A 21,654-nucleotide genomic window follows, 5' to 3' on the forward strand; every position below is an offset into this window, starting at 1 on the left:
TTCATCTGACAATCCTCAGCGGAAAACCTCTTTTTCCACGTCTTTCATGTTCTAATATTGTTTTTATTTTCTTGCGAAAGGAAATTGAGTTTATACGCCTAGTGAAAAGTGTGTTTTCGAGTGGAAATCCACTATTGTTAGGGGTTTCCTCTGAGAGGGCCGTTGTGATCCCGAGAGGATTCCATTAAATATTTTTACCCCAAATTGGAAAAATAAACCACTATCTGTGCTCGTATTTTGATTTATGTGAAGTCATGGTTTGCCAAGACGCCACAACTAGATCTCTGATGTCTCGGTGACCTCTGTATTTGGGTAAGTGTGTGTGTAGTCAGGACGTGACGCCAGGGCATGTAATGTTAACACGTTAGCATACACAGCAGAAACTGCGAGGCAATCCCAAAAGGCTGAGACACAGCCTTACTGTATGTATGTGTGTGTGTGTGTGCGCTGTATCAGGCAGGTCAGCGACACGGTTTGTGGCAGATGGTCCAAATATGCTTACAGATCTCCCTCTGGGAGTTTAGATAGGGTCGTGGATTGATCTAGTAGACTGTGTATCAGGATATGTCATCACATGTTTGCGTTTCTCTCTCTCTCTCAGGCACCTGAACAGTGAACACGCCCTGGATGATCGCAGTACGGCCCAGTGCAGGGTCCAGATGCAGGTCGTTCAACAGCTGGAGATACAGGTGGGATGCGCACACAAACGCAAAATCAACATTTCTCTAAAAATCTTGCAAACGCAATGTTCAAGCTGCCTGACTTTTCCTGTTTTCATTTACATTTATGCATTTGCCGCATGCTTTATAATTATTTTTTGTTTAGTCTCGTTTTTTTGCCTCGTAATTATGTTACAGGTAATTGAGTCATAAGTGTCAACTTTAGAGGATCAAGGCCTGAATTTGTGTTCACCAATATGGTTAATAGATGCCGAAAATTTGGTCTTCCAGAACTCCCCTGTACTATTTCACATAGAGAACTGCACACTTTCCCAGCTGGCATGATTTTCTGCCCATTACATGTCACATAAGTTGATAGAGATCACTGAAGCTTGTAATAGGAAGAGTGATGTAGAGTGCGGGTGCGAGAGAGAAGGCCAGAATATCTGCCTTTGATGGATCCCAATTAGAGAGTTTCCCAGCACTTCTCTCGTCCCTCCTGCCGCGGACTCTCGGCAAGCACCGTGGGCTGCCTGTCGCTCGCATATACGTGGTGTCATCTCTAATGAGAGAGCTGATAAGGAGAAGGGTGGACATGGGAAGTGCTAGAGACTTCCTCTGCCCGCGGACACCCTCTGTGTGCCTCTCCACTCTTCTAAAGTCGGCCTTAGTGCCAATTGCAGACGTTTTTCTAATCAGCTCAGTGGTTTTGTTATTTTTCTTTTAGTAAGGCAGCACAATTAATCAGAAAAATTATTAAGATTACAATTGTGGTTGTCCTGCTACTTATTAATAAAATGATAAATCAATTAACAAAAATGTATTATTATTATTATTGTATGTAAATGATAAAAATGTATGACATTCTATAATACAAAATAATTAAATGAATAACATTTAAATGAACAAAATACAAACAAATCGCTTGTCATAATCTAAATTAAAAATACATTTAAAATAGTAATAATAATAAAAACTAAACTTAAATGAATAAATAACATTTTTATTTGAAAAGAAAGAAAAAGTAAATGTTGCGTAAACAAAATTATTGTGAAGTGTGCAAAAGTCCAGAACTCTCAGGATAATTATATTTCAGAACTTTTTCTTCTACTACTTTTTGCTACAAATTTGAGAAGAATTTGGAGGGATTTTCAATGCAAGGGAATGTTCAAACGTGTAATTTGTATTGCCGTAACAGTCTATAACCCTGAAATGCGCTATGTTTAGTGGTGAACAATGTTTTATTGTCCGTGTGAGTAATTTGTTTGGACGCAGAGACTGTCAGAAGAGCGTCTAGTGACAGTTAGGATTGACACTGACAGGACTTCGGTCAAGCACATTAGTTCGCATTAAAGAAACCTTTAGCTATGAGGAAACTGCTCGCACTCCTCAAACACACGCCAAACTAAAACGCAGGTCAAGTAACCTCACCGTGCCTGCAGCGGTTGAATTCCTCTGCTTTTGGAGCTTTAAATCAACAACCTTTAAAAAAAGAAAAGCATGTCTCCTGGACGGGCTTACATTGAGACGGGCACTTCAGGCCCTCCAGCTTTACGTGGCAGAACTACTTCCCATCATCACAGCCAGTCAAACAGACCTAGTAATTGGTCAGCTTCCCTTTTCTTTCCACGCCACCTCCCCTTCATGTTCTCCATCTCGTCTCATTCCCAAAAATAAACCCCTCACAACAAAGCTCTTTCAAAAAACTGCCCTGCCAGGCACGAGGGCAGCGAGCTCACTTTGTGGCCCACAAACAGCGTTTAAACACGTGTCCAGATCGATGCAGGGGTGATGAGAAGTGACAAGAGAGTCAGTCCATGTCCAAGCGTATTTCCTTTCATGTCTACCTCTGTCCTGTCACCTACTCTGCCCCCAACTCCCCCACCGCCCCGATGCCAACCCAGACCAACCAGAACCTCACTTCGCCAACCTGCTGTCTCTCCCAGCTCACCAGCTCAGATTTTCCACTGTTTTTATTACCCCGCTGATGTGGCAGCCCCTCATTAAACACACATATCAGCTAATGGGTGAATAAACAGTCCAGATCTGTGGATGACTCCAGCAACACTGCACAGCCACAGAGCATAAGCACAACACAACAATAGTCTAATCCATTTCTTAGGATGATTTTTACTGTACAGTATTAAAAAAACAGCCAGTCTTAGGTTTTGGAGTTTGCTAAGACAACCATCAATATTACTGTTGCTCATATCGGGACTTTTTTCTTTTGACAACGGAGCTCTAGCAACCACCTACAATATCAATGCTTTAGCAGTAACAACCCAGAATACCCTACCAACCACTCAATACACCCTAGCGACCACTGAGAAACCCTAGCAACCTACCATAAATCCTTAGCAACCATCTAACCAATCCACCCAGAACATGCAATAACAACCAAGGAACGTCCTAGTAACCACCCAAACACCCTACCAACCATCTAGTAATGCTCTAGTAAAAACCCCAAATAGCCTAGCAACCACCTAGAAACCCTAGCAATCATTCAGCAATGGCCAGCAACCATCCATAGCACCTTAGAAACCCCATAGCAACCAACCAGAACACCCTATACCACCTAGAAACCCCTAGTAACCAACCAGAACACCCTGCAACCACATAGAAACCAACCAGAACATTCTACAACCACCTAACAATTCTCTAGTAACAACCCAAAATAGCCTATCATCAACCAATCAGAACACCCTAGCAATCATCTAGAAACCATAGCAACGCCCTAGTAACCACCCATATCACCCTAGACCCCACAAAGCATTGCTCTAGTAACAACCCAGAATAGCTTAGCAACCACCCAGAATAGCTTGACATCATGTCAATGACGTTTGCATGACAGAAATGTTCTTTAGAAGAAAATGATTCTAATTCTGATTCTGAAGTCGCTCAGTCCTCTCGTATGTGCAGATTTGTTTTGTTTTCTGTGTGAAAAAAATGGCACTTTTACTGCCACTAAAGTGTACGGTGCCAGGTCTTGGAGCATTTTGAGGCAGCGTGTCGCCCCCTGATTAAGAGGGGCCGGCTGCCTCCACACTTCCTCTAAATGGCGGTTAGGAATGTCAAACGAGGGCGAGTGTGGTTACAGGGCAAGTGTCTCTGAAAGAGACGCAGCAATCGAGAGAAAGAGGAAGAGAGGGAAGAAGGACGGTGAGAGAGCTGTTTTCTCCCGGAGGTATCAAGAGCTGTGAAACGGCATGTCAACATCCCTGTGAGCTGACTCAGTTAACAGGCAGAATGCAAAATTATCCTCACAAGAGAATATCTCGAGTCACTCCCTCCTCCTCTCAGCGGCGCCTACAAGAGGCACACACTATGACGACACTCGGGTTTTAATGTGCTGTATTGGCATGACAAATAATTGTACACTTGCGCTGCCAAAGCTTTAACAGCTGCGTATAACGAAAATAGTGTGAAACAAAAATAACATTTATAATTGAAATAAGTTAAAAAATACTTTCTTTTATTTAAAAGTTAAGAAATCTTATTTTTAATGCTATTGAAAAGTAAAGATAAAAGGATAGCATTAAATTATATACATTCAATAATTATTCATTGTCCTTTATGTTTTATGTATATATTTAATTTATATAAAAACAAATTGGATAGCAAAAATACGTTATTATTAATTATTACCTTTTATTTTGTAATATTTTTTAAATATTTACATTATTTTATATTCTTATTTATTATACTGTAATAATGCAGTTGCTGTGTCAGGCTGGTTGGATGTTTTGATTGCATTACATTTTTGGAGAAATCAATGTACAAATGGCTTACTTATTGTTGTCTATTGTTATCGTTGACGCATGGAAAAGTGTAAACCTTAATGGATTTGGTTTGTCTCTTTTTTTAATGTGTGTGTATATGTGTTTTGTCTAGCTGGCCAAAGAGAGCGAGCGTTTGCAGGCCATGATGACCCACCTGCATATGCGCCCATCAGAGCCAAAGCCTTTCAACCAACCCGTGAGTTCATGACCTTTGCCTTCTACCATCTCATTCTTACATCCTCTGATAACCTGCTTATTTTGATCTATTTTTTTGCATGTAAAGTTCTGTTCAGTGCACAGTATGATCAGTAAATCAACTGTGTGAGGCACTAAAGAGCGCTCTCTGTTGGAGAAAGGAGGAAGTGCTGTATTCTTTTTGCCGTCTTCTCTCTCTCTCTCTCTCTCTCTCTCTCTCTCTCTCTCTCTCTCTCTCTCTCTCTCTCTCTCTCTCTCGATTGTGTTCCTGGAGAGACCTCATTGCAGACCCATACGTGTATACATACTAATACCTGTTCACCTTATTCTTGCACTTTACGAAAGATATTTGTCAGATTGAGATATTTGTAGAAGCTACAGCTGGCCTGTTTTCCTTCAATCCACTTTAGAAGAGTGTTTGTGTACTTAAAGATGCTTGCGGTGTAAAAGAAAGTGAGTGTTTTGGGCTAGACTTACCAGATATTTCACATCGCTGCTTTATACGCAGGCATCACAAAGCATTTCCCCTCAAGCCACCAGCTGGCTGTGCAATTATTAGGAATCTAATGAATATTTCATGCTGAGATTGATGAGGAGTCTTATTAAAATATGAAGATGTTGAAATTAATTGTCAATTAGAATTGGAGTGTCTTAATTTGAGGGGATATAAATGAAGGCGGAGGGCGAAAGTAGGCCGCGTCTCCTGTTTGGAGACAAATTCTCTGGATCAGCTGCCATTAGACGGTAATGGGAAACAGCGACCGGGCCTGGCCGGGCCGAGTGACCTATAAGAGAACGAGGGCGAGAGAGAATGAAAAAAATGATAATTGTGAGTGTGATCAAGAGAAAGAATTAGCATTAAGTGGTAAGGGTGAGCATTAGGGCGGAGCTTAGCACAAGCTCAAACCCGTGTGTGGCATTGACCGCTATTAAGATCGTTGGGTGTTTGGCACAGCAAACTGGCGCGGCTCCAGCGTTAATTAAGTACCTGTTAAACCATTTTGCTCCCCTAATTACTGGAGATGGGCCAGGTTGGCTCCTGTGGCAATGAGAATGGAGAGAAAAGAGGGCTGGCGCTGTTTAATTCGCCATATTAGCTTCAACCCTGCTACGCCCGCCCCCTCCTCTCACTCGCTCTATCTCTCGCTGCTCACACGTGCACATGATGGTTTTAATTAGAGCAAAACAAGCAACCCCGAAAAAGACTCCCTGAGCGATGGGGAAAGCTGTTTCCTAGTGCTCCGTGCCCGCCAAAGCTAATTGGGCAGAGCAGGGCCACGATGAGGGCGGGTAACCGCAAGCGTTGTTTGTTGCCAGATTGTTGTTTTACCCCCCCTTACCATGTATCGCTTTGTTTTGCTCCTCTTGTGTGGCTTTAATTGCAGACATTGTGTCACCGAGGAGCCTCATTTGTGCCTGCGTGTGCCTGAGAAACACGATTTGCGGGGTGCTTTGTTTGAATTTCACCGGGTGAACAGGATCATCTTATAATGGAGTCATTGTGCCAACTGCTTTTGGCATGGATGTGCTGGCATGGATCGCAGGATGTGCTTCTCACAGCGGGAGACCAATGACAATTTGACGATGATTATATTTCCTGGTTTGTAATTGCAACGCTGGAGATTATTGTACACCGTGAAGATGATGCGAATTAGAATCAAAGCTGCGCGGGGACTTAACGCATGCCAAATAGAGGGAGACAGACATTTATGTTTTTGCACGGTCATTGTTTTGTTTTGTGGTATGTGTATGAATGTGTTTTTGTAAACAACAAAAAATGCAAGTAAACAACATTACATGTATGTTGAATACAATATCGTATTAACTCTTACTCTTCCCAAACATAAAACACACTTTTCAAGTTTTAATGCAAATTTTCTTTTAAATAGTTACCTGCATAATACACATATAGAAGCTTATTTTGTTAAATTTGACACAATAACATATATACTACAAATATTATTATAGATTATAATATTGATAGTTTAATATTTACAACATTCATTAAAAATTTTTTCAATAAATAATAGTCATAACAACATCCTTGTAATTGGATAACATTTAAACTGGTTTTCCAGTATTTTGAGTGGATTTTGATGGTGTATATCTCATTTGATATAATTAGTTTCATCAAACGTTGGGGTCTGTAAGAGGTATTTCTTTTTTTTAAAAGCATCAGTTTGATCAAAATTGACTGTAAAGACAATTATAATATTGCAAAATATTTCTATATCAATTAAATGCTGTTTAAAATGCTTTTAAAACTGTCTATTCATCAAATAATCCTGGAAATAATTTGTATCATGGTTTCCACAAAATATTAAGCTGCTTGACTGTTTTTCGACAATGGAAATAATAATAAATGTTTCTTGAACCCCAAATCATCATTATGGTGCGTTCACACCGGACGCGAATAGCGCGTCAGGCGCGAGTGATTTCAATGTTAAGTCAATGCAAAGACGCATTACGCTCGTAAAACGCGTGTAACGCGTCTTTGCATTGACTTAACATTGAAATCACTCGCGCCTGACGCGTTATTCGCGTCCGGTGTGAACGTACCATTAGAATGATTTCTGAAGGATCATGTGACACTGAAAAGTGGAGTAATTTCTGCTGAAATTCAGCTTTGCCATCACAGGAATAAATTACATTTTGAAGTGTATTAAAATAGAAGACACTTCATTAAAATGTTAATAATATTTGACAATATTACTGTTTTACTGTATGTTTGATCAGATAAATTCAGTCTTGGTTAGCATAAGAGACTTTTTCTTTAAACACATTTTTTAAAAATCTTACCAACCCCAAACTTTTGAATGGTAGCAGTCAGACTGTAAATCTTATGATTTATATGTTGCTTGCAAAAATATTCAAAATGCACTGCTAGTTTTAAATTGCTGATCATATAGAGATTTGCTAGCCAGCTAATGCTAACCATACAAGTAGTGTATGACCTACTACTAGTTTAACAACTAATTGTCATGTAAATAAAGTTTCTATTTTGTTTCTTCTCGTCTAGCTGAACCTGGCCTCTAGTATGTCGCTTTCAAAAAGAGAAAGTGAGGGTTTTCCTGAGGGCTTGCCTCATCCCCCCACCTCTGCCGCGACTCCCATCACCCCCATGAGGCAGGGACCCTCCGTCATCAGCTCCTCCAGCCTGCACGGAGTCGGACCCATCCGTCGGCGCAACTCTGACAAGTTCTGCACCCCCATCGCTTCGGGTCAGTGTCCCGACCACAGCTCATCAACACTCTACGTATCGATTTCTACAACACTGCAATATTTATGAAATAATCATGGCTGGTTTTGTCTGTTACAGAACTTGCACAGAATTGTGAATTCTACAAAAACGCTGACGTCAGGCCTCCATTCACCTACGCCTCCCTCATACGACACGTAAGTCAGCCTGATGTAGAGATCTGGACTGTGCGCTCTGTGCTCCAGTGCACTTTAGCAGAGTTCAACGGTGTGTGCTGGTAACTAAGGATTTATGCGCATCTCTTAGCTCGGTGTCAGTCATGCTGAAACGCGTGGCACTATCCATAATGCACTGCCTGCCCGTCTGGAAACAGTCCATCAGCTAATGTCTCACTAATAACAGCCATTTGAATCACCTCTTGAATCACCTCTTGACACCTGCTCACTCTCTCTCTTCCGTTCTCTCTTCACTTTATTCACCAGGCCATTCTGGAAGCCCCTGACCGACAGCTGACTCTAAACGAGATCTATAACTGGTTTACACGAATGTTCGCCTATTTCAGGAGAAACACAGCAACATGGAAGGTAATGTCCCATCAGATGAAACGGCGATATATTTTGCACCATGGACGTCTATAATACTTTGAGATATACGTTAGCATTCCGATTTTTCACAACGGCAATCAACAAGCGTTGTTTTGCACCAAAACCCTTCCAAACTAAGCATGAAATATTGTCCTGCAGTGATTTGTTGTTTTTAACTATTTTAATTTATTTTATTTATTTATTTATACCAAAAAATTCTAAAGTATTGAAACATTTGACGAAATGTTGCCATTGAACTAAAATATATCATCTGAACAGGCCTTTATACCTTAAATCTTAAGGAACTATCAGTCTATAGCGGTCAATGTTTAGAAGAGCTTGCTTGCCTATGCTTGCCTCCTGGCAATGACTCACAGACATAAAAACAGAGCAACGGACACAATCCTTTGTTCAACATGACCCAAACAACAATAAATCCTCCCTCCGTGCCAATGGGTACAGCGGGTACAACAGAGATACGGCCTTCTGTAGAACTCCAATAACAGTGAGGTTATTAATGACGCCTGGCATCACCCAGACAGCCATGTTATGAGCCGGCCATTCCCAGATCTGTTTTTCTTTTCTTTTTTTGGTGTCCTGATGTGCTCTCATTGTTTTGATTGTGTTATGTGGCGTCGGTCGGCCTGCCTACTGGTGTTTGGTAGGTGGGAGCAGGAAGTTCAAGTCTGACTCAGTCGAGTCGATTCGACCTCATTTCCTTTGCACTCTGTACTAAACTTCACTAAAAAGAGGCAAAAGACTCCCTAAAAAACTGGAAATTCAATCAGTCTTTGCATAGCCAATGGCTGCCTGCTGTTTCTATGTATACGCATATGCATATGCCAACGCAGTTTCTGTATTATCACTCTATGGGCACGTAGCATTGTAACTCTTATCAGACCGTTTAATTTGGGCTAGTTGATTAGCATGCACCCTGCTGGTCCGGAGCCAGTTGTGTATCAGCTCCACATCTCCTGACCAGCTCTGACATGCCACAGTCCACTGGAGCCCGCCACAGGAGCGCAGCTCTCCCCTGTGAACCAGCTGCTGTCACACTCCTCCCTCCACCTGTGTGTGTGTTCCACCCCAAGCTTTGATGTCCAATCAGCTGCTTTAACCACACCACGCTCGGTTTCATGCCACCCGGGGAGGGCAGAGCCGATACTAGGCATCAATGAATGCATGTATGGTGGTGTTGAGTCTGCATATTTAAATTTCTTAATATTATAAAGTGAACTCTATTTCTTTATCTGCCTCATTGGTCTGGACAAACTTCGTAAAGCAAATTTAAACAACAGAAGTTGAACCAAAGTGCTGTACAAATTAAGACTAAAATGTAAGCCTAATAGGAAAAATTAATTATAGTGAAATATTAAGAAATTATTTTTAAAAAAAGAAAAAAAATTATGAAACATTTATAATTTGTTATTTTTTCAAATGCCATAATGGTAAATTTAGATGCTTACACATGGTTATTGAATATGAGATTATGTTATTATAATCTTTGTTGTTGTTATTATTATTATAATAACCATTCAATAACTTATGTACATTTGCTTTTATGAAATGTTAATGATTAATTATGTTAATATTAATAGGATCTTTTATTCAGTAACCATATATTTAACCTTCCTAAACTTAAATTTTATGGAGTTAAAAAAATTATTATATTAATAATAATAATAATAACTAAATATATATATATATATATATATATATTAATATTTATTATTATTATTAATAATAATAGTGTTTTAGGTAACACTTTATTTTACAGTGTCCTTTTTACATGTTACATGTGTTACATGTACTTGCTTATTGGTGTACCATAGTAATAAAAGTAAAGTATGCATAATTGCATGCAAATAACCCTCAACCTAATCCTAATCCTACCCTAACCCTATAGTAAGTACATGTAATACACTGTTACAATGACACCTTAAAATAAAGTGTAACCGTGTTTTACTTGTGCATTATTAATGTTTAACTTATCTAAACGTATACCTTTATGAAATAAAGTCCCTCTCTCCCTCTCTCCCTCTCTCCCTCTCTCTCTCTCGCTCTCTCTCTCTCTCGCTCTGTCCAAAGTGAAAAGCAGAGTGGTCATTAAAGGCCTGGGCCGACCATGTAACCGTCCCATTTAGCTGGCCATCTCCTCATCACCCTGCTTAACCATTAGTTCGCCCCTCAGAAAGATGTGCTAATACATCCCTCCTTTCCCAGCACCTCCCATCCACCCCTATCCCCCTGTGGACTAGGAGCTTGGCAAGGTGCTGTCAGGCCGAAGAGAGGAAACGGACACCGCGTAGAGTAGATCTCTTCCTGTCAGTCTGTCTCCTCATTAGCCATTCACGTGGCCTACAGCCTGGAGCCTGGAGCCTGGGCTGAGGAGGTGCTGCCCCACATTCACACAACACTGGCCCAAGGCTCATTTGTGTGCCTGAGCCTCTGGAGGGGAGGAAGTAGGGAGAGAAACGGAGAAGGTGAGGTTAGAGAGGGACCCAAGGCAGCCGAGGGCACAGACACAGAACAGCGAGCTAATAGTCTTGAACCGCAGCGGCACCCATGAGCAGTTAGTGAGCTTAGCCAGTGAGAGTTGAGGGGAAGGAGGTGAAAGGGGCAGGAATATCTTTAACAACTCATTTCACTTTTATGAAATTTAACAATTAATGGATCCGTCTACTTTTCCTCCTCCACCTCCTACTGTACCTTTTCAATCTCTCAACCTCTCTCTCTCTCGCTCTCTTTTATTTTAATAACTGCACGTTCTCACTCGTCTTCCTCTCTTGCTAGTCATTTGGCCCGGTATTAAATATAGAAATGGAGATACATGTTCTCCGGTGCTCTTAATGGCCATCTATATTTCATGAAAAGTCAGGTCCGGAGAGTAGGGGGAAGTCATTGATCAGTTAGAGGGCAGCTCTTATTCACAAGATGGACACCAGCTGGGTCATTCTACAAAACTGCTGCTGTTTGTGTAAAATGACTTGAACAATGAAGGGCTGATGCTAACTTTTACTGTTACTATAAAAAAAACAATTCTACAAAATCTCCTTGCTGTATTAGCAGAAAACAATTAATGATGGAAATTAAATGTATGCAGCTATATTTTATATATTTATATATTTTTTTTTTAAAGAAGTCTCTTATGCTCACTGAGGCTGCACTTATTTGATCAAAAATACAGTAAAAACAGTAATATTGTGAAATATTATTACAATTTGAAGTAGCTGTTTTCTATTTTAATATATTGTCAAATATAATTTATTCTTGTGATGGTAAAGCTGAATTTTCAGCATCAATACTCCAGTCCTCAATGTCACATGATAATTCTGAAATCATTCTAATTTGGTGCTCAAGAAACATTTTATTATATTATCAATGTTGAAAATTGTTGTGCTGCTTAATATTTTTTGTGGAAACTGTAAAATATATATTTTTTATTTTTACTATTATTTAATACACCACTTTTTAATTAATCGAAAGTCCAAAGAATAGCATTTATTTGACATAGTAATCTTTTGTAACATTATAAATGTCTTTACTGTCACTAAACTTTTGAATGGTAGTGTATGTACAGTATAATACTATACGGTGTATATATACAGTATATGTGGAGGTATAACAGTGCAGTGTCTGTCAGCAGTTTGTGCAATTCTCAGTCTTCTATTAATTTCCCCATTATTTTTCTGAATTTCGCCATTGTAGGTTTACTAATGATCATGTATTTAAAGTGGGAAATATTTGTAACCCACACTGATCATTTCTCTATGCCTTATTCTTATAAAGAATATTAAAGTCAGATATTTATTTTTTCCCCTCATACTCTCTTTCTCAGTGGAGGATTTATCCTGATGTCTGCACGACATATTTAATTTTGCTTGTACACTTGAACTTCCTTTTGTATGAGGCTACAAGTGTCTATGGCCTTGGTGTCCCTGGTAGACTGTGTAGTTGTTAAGCCCCCTTTGTCTAAGATTTGCTTTCTTAATACACATTCCTTGTTCAATGAGTGATTCTTTTTTTTTTTTTTTTTAAGTAGTTTTTTATCAATATTGCAAAATCGGAATATCATGCTTCACTCTGAAATGAAAGTAAAATGCATTGCAAATGTCATTTTAAGCTATAGATTATGTACTGTACGACACAGTCGCTGTTCATTTCTTGGCTGAGATGGTGAAATAGTGACCATAGTGTCGCTCCTCTTCATGTGGGCACAGTCACCAAAGGAACAGAGACCCGTTTGACATACGCATCACGCGTGCCATCTTTCTAATATAGCCGCCACCCCTCCAGTCACTCATGCGCTCTCACTCTCACACACACACACACACACACACACACACACACACACACACACACACAACCAGGCGGGCATTTTGTTTATGTCTGCAGAGGCTGACCCCCTTTAAATTGCTGCTAATGTTTTAACTGGGAGAATTAGTCTTTCATCACGGATGGGAATGCAAATAAAATCGGTGAGGTGGCAGGCTGAAATTGGGGTCATACTCATTTGCAAAACTAAGCATCATCGCTCCTGCGCGGGGAAATTTATTCAAAGAAGGGAGGCCTCGCCTGATTATGGCACTTGTAATTATGGTTAGGAGTGATTCCGGCATCAGCAGTCCCTCCCTCATGGATTGGGGGGGGAAAAAGAGTGCGTCGGAAAAAATACACAGGATTTAATTATACACGAATTAAAATTGGTAATGAAATTGGGCATGAACAAACTACAAATAGCAGATGAAAAGGAAGGGACCTCCCTTGGGGGTGTTATTCTAGATAGTGGCTGATTAGTGAAATTTAAAATAAAAAAAGCAGGGGGTGGGTTTGCTGATGGTGGTGGGGGGATAGGGCGCATCGTTTCTTATTTTTTTTTTGCGTTCAAAGATGGAGTTTTTTTTTCCAAACTCCCACTGTTATGATGGTGTGGCACCACATTGTCACTTCCCCTTGGTAGAATGTGCACTTAATTGGTTGTGTGTGTCTGTGAGATGGTGCGGGCGGGGGAACGGGGTTCGAGATGGAGAGATACGCTCAGTCGACATGTCCCCGTCTGAGCCGTACAATCTTTTGTGCTCATCATCACGTGCGCTCTTTTAATTAGAAAGCAGGTATAAGATTTATGCCATTATTAAAGGCTGTTTATATCAGGCCTCGCTATAATTGCATTTTCAGCAATGACAGCGACGCGGCCGCGATTCTGCTTAAGATACCTATGGTGTAGAATCATGGCTGGAACGGGAAACTAACTACTACTTTTTGCTCTCTTGTCTTCTCTGTATGTCCCGTCGCCGTTACCTAGAATGCTGTGCGCCATAACCTGAGTCTGCACAAGTGCTTTGTGCGGGTCGAGAACGTCAAGGGTGCTGTTTGGACCGTGGACGAAGTGGAATACCAAAAGAGGAGACCACCAAAGATGACCGGGTACGTAGACTCAGATTGGAAAAGGGATAGTTCACCCAACAGTGAAAATTCTGTCATTGTTTATCACTCTTGTGTTGTTACAAACTACTATGGCCTTTTATGAATTTCCAGGGAATTTAATAAAAGTGAATGGGGACTGGTTTTCTCAAGCTCCAAAATGTTCATAAAAGGACCATAAGAGTTCTCTATATACGACTCATGCACTACATTCAAAGTCTTCTGAATCTATACATCTATAAAAATACCATATTATTTCCGGTATTACGAGAGAGCACTGTATATTTTATAACCATATATGTGACCCTGGACCACAAACCCAGTCTTATGGGTAATTTTGTTTTTCAATTGAGATTTATACATCATCTAAAATCTGAATAAATGCACTTTCCATTGATGTACAGTATGGTTTGTTAGGATAGGACAATATTTGGCAGAAATATTTGAAAATCTGGAATCTGAGGGTGCAAAAAAATCTCAATATTGAGAAAATCACCTTTAAAGTTTTCCATTTATGTTCTCACAAAAATAAATGTTATATATATATATATATATATATATATATATATATATATATATATATATATATATATATATATATATATATATATATATATATATATAGTAGGAAATTTACAAAATATCTTCATGGATCATGATCTTTACTTAACATCCTAATGTTTTTTGGCATAATTTTGACCCATACGATGTTTTGTTGGCTATTGCCACAAATAAACCTGTGCGACTTATGACTGGTTTTGTGGTCCAGGGTCACATATTTCATTAAGTGATGGAATGTTAATATACTTCTCCTTGAATCTTATCCATAAACATGGTCAATACTCATTATAGATGGGTATCAGGGTAACAAACATGACACTAAAATAATGCAATAATAAACATTAATAACTAAATAATCTATCATGAATGTATCACACCCTAATGTAAATTACTGATAAAAAAAAAACTAATTAAAATTATTTGTGTAAAAAATAATATATATAATAATGCCAAATATATGGCAATTTATAGTTTTTATTTCCAAAAACAGTAGTAATATTACATATATATTTTTTACCGTATCGTTTTTCAAAAACAAACTGAAATATAATCACTGTTCACTAAAAGCTCTGCTCTGCTGTAGTTCTTAAGTCAAATATGGCAAGTTGAGTCAGGTCTGAAGTGACCCATGACATCATTGATATCAAATAGTTGTGCTGCCACTCATGGCTCGCTTAAGAACGTCTGTTCAGAATTTCTGTAGCTTTACAGACTGAAATAGGAGCCTGTCCGAAGTCATACAAATCACAATAACCTGCGAAGCACTGGATTAAAAGAGCACTCTTTAAGTGTAGACTATTTATTGAGTGGAAGTCCCAAAAACAGGCTTTATTCCTGTAGCTAAAGCGTGAGCTTGTAGGTCTGCTCTGTAAGTGGGGCTGTAATCGTTATTGGCATGTATGATTACCCTAATGGGCTTCCCATCATTACCCTATTACTGACTCTCTAGTCAAAAGCACAAAGGTCTCTTTTGTGCCTCGCCTGCTTGTGTTTGGCAGTGCATGCGTGTGTGTTGGTGTGCCTGTGTGTTTTTCCCGTCTGTGTCTACACTGTTTAGGGTACATTGTGAGCAGATGCACAGCAGAAAAGCGTGCCTGCTTGCATTTGTACAAACAGATGTTACACGCCGTCTCAAGCTCTGCCAGAGAGACGACGGCAAATTACCCAGCCGACGGCCTGCCCGCCAGATCTCAGCCCTGTAGCGCAGACACAAGCGAACAAACAGTAGTGTGTGTGTGTCTGTGTGTGTGTGCAGTTTATGCTGTGTCAGAATGCATGTGTTACTCTCTATTGTTTAACTTTTCTATTTATCTGGTGTAAATAGAATAGTGCCTCAGCCTTTTTCACGGGTTTAGGAGCTTTTTTAACAGACTTCGGTCAGCTCGTAATCCACACGTGTATTTAATCTTTCTTCTTCTTCTCCTTCTCAGAAGTCCCACTCTTGTGAAGAATATGATTTCTGGGCTGGGATTTGGCTCCCTTAATGCCAGCTATCAGGTACGTGCGTGTGGTTTTTCAGTACATCAAATCAACATACAAAACTTAAACATTCATCCTCACACACACTGGTTGTTATTGAAAATGATGGGGAAATGAATATGACATAAAAAAAAATCTAGTTACTCTATTCTCCCAAATTTTTGTTGATTGAAATATTGCACTTAAAGTGTTTGATTGTCTGACTTGCAAGAGTCATTTAATTTGTCAAACCAGTTCAGTGTTCAGTCCGAAGGATTCATTAGCAAATCGGTCTGAATTTATATGTGCATTGAAAATCATAGACGTTTAATATGAATATAATTTTTTTCTAGAGGTCTAAAATATTTAGTTCGCTACGCAGTGCCTTGGGTAGAGTACAAGTTGCCATAGTTGAATCTTTCTTTTCAACGAATTAGTCTAAAGGTTTCGTTACATTAAGTGATTTTACACCACTGAAAAAATCCTGGATAATTCATTCCTCGGAAAGTGTGGGAATCCTGAACAGATCAGGCCAGATGAAGCGCACAAGGGCACTGATAACAATTTCCTCTTCTAATTAGCTGCTTCTCCCAAACCTCCTCCGTTCTCCTCCCTCCATCGCACACGCGCTCCCAGCCAGCCATATGTGATTTATAGCGTCAAATATTTGTCAATGAAGGTCACAGCATAAAATTAGTGTCTGTCCTAGAAAATCCATCTGGAACTCGCGACTCCTGTCTCCGCGACTCCTGTTCTGAGCGTTCAGAGCCTAGCTGTGTGTTTTTCCCAAGAACACTGTGTGACGAGACAGAGATGGATCTGGGAGGTTAGCCTTTGTGCTTGCGTCCTGGTCTGGGTGTGTGAGCGTGTGTGGCGCTCTGTCAGGTCTGTGCCCATCCATCTCCTCACAGGACAAGCAGTGTCAGCGGCTGACAAACAAACAGCCCAGCTAATCACGGGCCAACACACACACACACAAACACACTTCCACCGCCCTGGCCCAGTTTGTCCCGCTCTGACCCCACAGGCCATCTCTATGGAAATGGAACTGCTCATCCTGAAAAGGCCGCACATAAACTAGCCTTTAACAAAAGAGCAGACACACAGTGTGCACAACAACGCCCTTCCAGAGTGTGTGAGAGAACTGTGGCTCTCTGCTTTCCGTTTGTAATTCCTCGAGTGTGTTGTGTGTTTTAGTCTGGTATTCCAAGCACAATCTCGCCTAAAATCGTCCGTTTAAAAGTGACTCAGCCTGGTCATCTTCTCATTAAACAGGCGTTAAGCATGTTTACCTATTAAATCTGTCTGTTTTTGCCACTTTCTTCCTGTTAATTATAGTTTAAAGGGGGGGGAATTAGCCTTTATTTAGTTGACATCAGCTAAACCTTGTGTGACCGTGATCATCTTTCTCGCCACCGCCCAGTCTCAACAGAATCAGAATGAATTTCCCTCAAACTCTTTCATTTCGCCCTCTCTCTCTTTCTCTCGACGGCATATTTTCGGCAGTCACGACAGTTTGGATTGGCACGAGTACCACAACATTTTTAAGTTCAGAAGTGACTGTATGGAGACGAAGGAAACCAACCAGAACCGTTTTCCGTTCCGCTTTTCCTCATGTATTAAAATATCCATATGCATAGTTGTTTATGTAGATTTGTATGTAGTAATATAAATTTAACATTTACTTACATTAATTTTTACCTCTGCCATTACTTCTGACTTGGAACTTTTTTATTATTATTTTCTTTTTACTTTTGTACTTTTTTAGCAGTTTATAGATGTATACCTTCAAAACCAGGAGTAAACAGTATCTGGGGTAGTTTTATTTTATTTTATGGAAATTAAAAAAAAAATTACTATAAAATTATCCAAAAGATAATGTAATGAATGCTATTATGTAAAATGAAGATATTTCAGATTATTTTAATAATTATTATGAATTAGTTTATCACTCAAATTGTTATGCTGATGACGTAATTTGTAATGAAAAATTATATCATATTATTAATTAATATTATATTATTTTATCAAATTATATTTGGCAATATTACTTTATTTAAAAAATATTAAATTGTAAACCGTAATGAGTAGTATAAGCATTTTCACGTTTCAAGTTTTCAGACTTTAGAACCTCACTTCATTTATTTTCCCTTAAAAAAAAAAATTAAGCAAAAAGTTGAAAATTTAAGCAAAAATACTGAAGTATTACCAAATACTATAATACACTATAACATCTCATGTCCTAAAGAGTTTTAGAGGCGTTTTCATTTGAGCACATGTGTAACAGGAGCGCGAGTCAGTGTGTCGCTGTTTCAATCGGGCCTGTTGCATGGAGGCGAGGAGACCCCTAGTGGTCACTCAAACCAACCTGCTGCTCCACTGCCCCCAGATTTCTCTCAAAACATACAGATTCGGTCCAGCCAGCACATTTATCAAAACCAAAGAATACTTTTATTAAATAATTTGTTTTTGAAAAAAATCTATAAAATGACACACTTCCTCTGACTAACTGTGAAAGTCACCATTGCCTGTGTAGGACTTTGTGCCTAAGTACACCTTGCAGTCCTCTATATCCACTTAAAGACCTTTCAGACCTGCACCACCATCAATGCCTTATGACTTTACAACAACATGTCCATCATTTGAATCTCTCTTAACTTTCCATAATGACTTTATACTTCCATTTTGTGTGTGCAGGCTGCACTCGCAGAGAGCAGTCTTGGTCTTCTGAACAGCTCCACGCTGATGAACAGCACAGGTGCGAGTCTCAACATGCTGCACGTCGGCCACGATGATGTCAGCAGCACTGTTGAACAAGTCAACAGTAACGGTAGCTGCAGCCCGGGCCTCTCTCCGCAGCAATATGGGTAAGACTATAGTCCACTCACAGCCAGATGATATGTAGTGTACTACTGAATAAAGCAATAACCTAAAGTTAAAGTGTGTTTTTTAGTTTTTATGAAACAACAGCAATGAAAAAATAATGGATCCATTTTTTTAAGTTTTTTAAGTCTTTTCCAAAGTTTGGCGTTTTTTCTGTTTTGTTTTTTGAAAGAAGTCTCTTGTGCTCACCAAGGAGGGGTTTTTTTTATCAAAAATACATTTTAATTACATAAATACATTTATAATTGTTTTAATTTTAAAATAACTGTTTTATGTTCTAATATATTTTAAAATGCAATTTATTCCTGTGATGGCAAAGCTGAATTATCAGCATCAGCGTGTGTGTGTGTGTGTGTGTGCGTGCGTGCGTGAATCTTTCTTCGTTAATGAAAGGGATTATATTACAAATTATATAATATTATGTCAATTTACATATTTGAAAGCAATTGAAAATTGAAAAAGTGACATGTTTAAAAAGTGTTGCATATTTAAAGGTTTATCTCTCATTTGATTCATCTTGCTTCTATAATCTTAGTAAAGACTGACTTATTGTGTGTTACTCTGTCTCAGACACCAAATCCATGTGAAAGAGGAGCCAGCTGAGATGGAGGAGGACTGCAGACCCGTGTCTCTCATGGCAGCTGTCAATCAAAACCTGAGCATGCCTGGTGACGAGCGTGACATGGAGGAGGAGCTTCCCACGGAGGAGCTGGAGTAAGAGGATGGAGGCGGAGCTCACCGGCCCGACCACTCCCTCATATTCAAGATGTTCAAGATCAAGTGAGAAAACAAAGATACAAAACCAACTACAACTTCAAAAACCAAAACAGGGTTAGACCTCATCTGTTCACAATGCAAAAACACACGTCCCCCCCTCCCCCTTGATTTTTTTGTTTCCTCAGTCAGTACCCTCGAAATGGCCCTTTGAGCAAGTGCGTTTATGTCCTCCTGTGTTTGAAACATGGTCTGATAGAAGTATGGACCAGCGTATCTAAAGCTACTGAGGGAAGACTGACGTCAGTATACACAGTCATTTTTGTCCCCCAGAAGTCACTTGAGGTTTCTCTATTTTAAGTCTTTTTAGCTTTAATTTGTATGTTCCTTGGGCCTGAGAACACTGCTTTTCTATGGGATAAATACACAGCGGTGATTTACCTCAGAAAGATGTTCACATGCCTGACAAGAGAGGAAAAAGATGCCAAACACACATCTTCGGAATGACTTCTGCTTTCAACCGGATTTTTGTACTCGTTCAAAGGGGATGCTGTAAGACTCAGTAACTTTGCGGTCACACAGATAAATTCACCACTCTTGACAAAGGCAAAGACTGAAACAATATAAGCTGAAAGACTGGCAACGGCATCCCTGGCCACCTGACCAACTCCTTTTGTTTCTTTTTTCGTCTCCCTTACATGACTGGACTGGAGAAACCGGGGACACGTTCTGTCTCGAGGCAGTGCTTGCGCTGTCCTTATCTTTATCTGATGGTATCCACAAGAATCTGCCAGAACGTGCTTTTCCCCCTCACTCTTTGTCAGACTAAACATAGAAAATGTTGCTACCCCCAAAAAAGGCATATTTCAGGAAAAGGAACTTTTTTTCTGTTGTTCTCCTGTGGTGCTGTTATGACAGCCAGACTGACATGAGGCTTGTGGAGGACCGGCTCAGAGACTTTATTGACTGTATTGTTGATTATGATATGTGTGCAGTAGCTTTCGATTTCGTTTTACTTTCATAGTCATTTATTTCTTTAAGGATCAACATTTTTCATTGTGATGTAATTCAACTATTATATGTCTTCTGTTAATGATTGTTTTGTTATGTTTTGTTAAATCATCATTCCAAATAGGGGTTACGTTTGGGAGAGAAGTTCCAAAATCCTTATTCTACAAACTCCACCCCCCAAAAAACACAAAAAAAGTCCAAAACTTATCCTAGCGTTAGATCACACGTAAATGAGGATAGCACTTAGCGTTAAGTGAAAACTTCCGAAACAGAACCACAGATGAAATCTAACGTTAAACACCAACAAAACCACTCGAACATTTCTATAGCAGAGAGAAGCTGAAACTAAAGAGGTGGAATACGCATTGCAGGGCTCCCTGTAAGATCCTAAAAAAACTTTACAGGCACTCATATCTCTCTTTTTTTCACAAATTTGCGTCATTTTTTTGTTTGTTTCGAATTTTTTAATCTTATTTTCCCAGATTCGCGGCATTTCCTTCGTTCGTTTCAGAGTTTTCTGTAGTAGCCAGTTGATATCAGCTGCGATACAAAATATTGCTTTAACGTAAAAGATAACACGGTCACGGAATACCTCAGACCACAGTGTTTGCCCCCTCTCGCTGTTATTACAAAGGGGATTTGTACTGTGGCTAACCAATATAGTGACTCTCTCATTATCAGTTCAAAGTTCTATAGTTACTAGATATATAAAAGTTATTTGCAATTCACTGTGTGAGTAGAAAGTGTCTGATTAGCATGTGAGATTTTGCTTTCACTGAACTATAAAAAAAAAACTTTTCTCAGTAGTGCCATGCCAAATTTCGAGTTTTAATTTAATATATGTTGCTTTTTTAGTTTTTTCCCCATTTTACTTTTGTTACAGGTAACCAAAGAGATATTTAGTAAACCAAAAAAAAAAAAAATTTTTCTTTTTATTTATCATTTCTTATTCTTAGAGAACTGGCCAAAAGAACACAAACACGTCATTTGAATATTTAATTTATCCTTTTTTTTTTTCTTCAGTTAAATCATTTGTTTTTTTTGACTCACTGACACTACAGAGCATTCCAAAAACCAAAGTGTAAAATGCAAATTTTTTTGTTGTTGTTTAAAAAAGGAGAGAACTGTTTTAATATAAGTTAACCTAATGAGTTCTTAACACTACATATGTTTAAAGGCCAAAAAAC

The 21,654-nt window shown here is 39.2% G+C and overlaps 1 protein-coding gene across 9 annotated transcripts in view; it reads left to right on the plus strand.

The window, feature by feature from the left end:
- Positions 1-21,376, plus strand: part of foxp4 (forkhead box P4) — a 288,002-nt gene extending 266,626 nt beyond the window's left edge. For all 9 annotated transcript variants that reach the window (XM_079596529.1, XM_079596522.1, XM_079596526.1 and 6 more), the window contains 9 exons: positions 602-689; positions 4,551-4,634; positions 7,653-7,854; positions 7,953-8,029; positions 8,315-8,416; positions 13,722-13,843; positions 15,832-15,898; positions 18,557-18,726; positions 19,313-21,376. In XM_079596529.1, the coding sequence (XP_079452655.1) occupies positions 602-689; positions 4,551-4,634; positions 7,653-7,854; positions 7,953-8,029; positions 8,315-8,416; positions 13,722-13,843; positions 15,832-15,898; positions 18,557-18,726; positions 19,313-19,460 (1,060 nt within the window). In that variant the 3' untranslated portion in view covers positions 19,461-21,376. The remainder of the gene's footprint in view (positions 1-601; positions 690-4,550; positions 4,635-7,652; positions 7,855-7,952; positions 8,030-8,314; positions 8,417-13,721; positions 13,844-15,831; positions 15,899-18,556; positions 18,727-19,312) is intronic.
- The last annotated feature ends 278 nt before the right edge of the window (positions 21,377-21,654 follow it).

Source organism: Phoxinus phoxinus, assembly GCF_949152265.1.
Source record: "Phoxinus phoxinus genome assembly, chromosome: 22".
In the NCBI taxonomy this organism is placed as follows: Eukaryota; Metazoa; Chordata; class Actinopteri; order Cypriniformes; family Leuciscidae; genus Phoxinus; species Phoxinus phoxinus.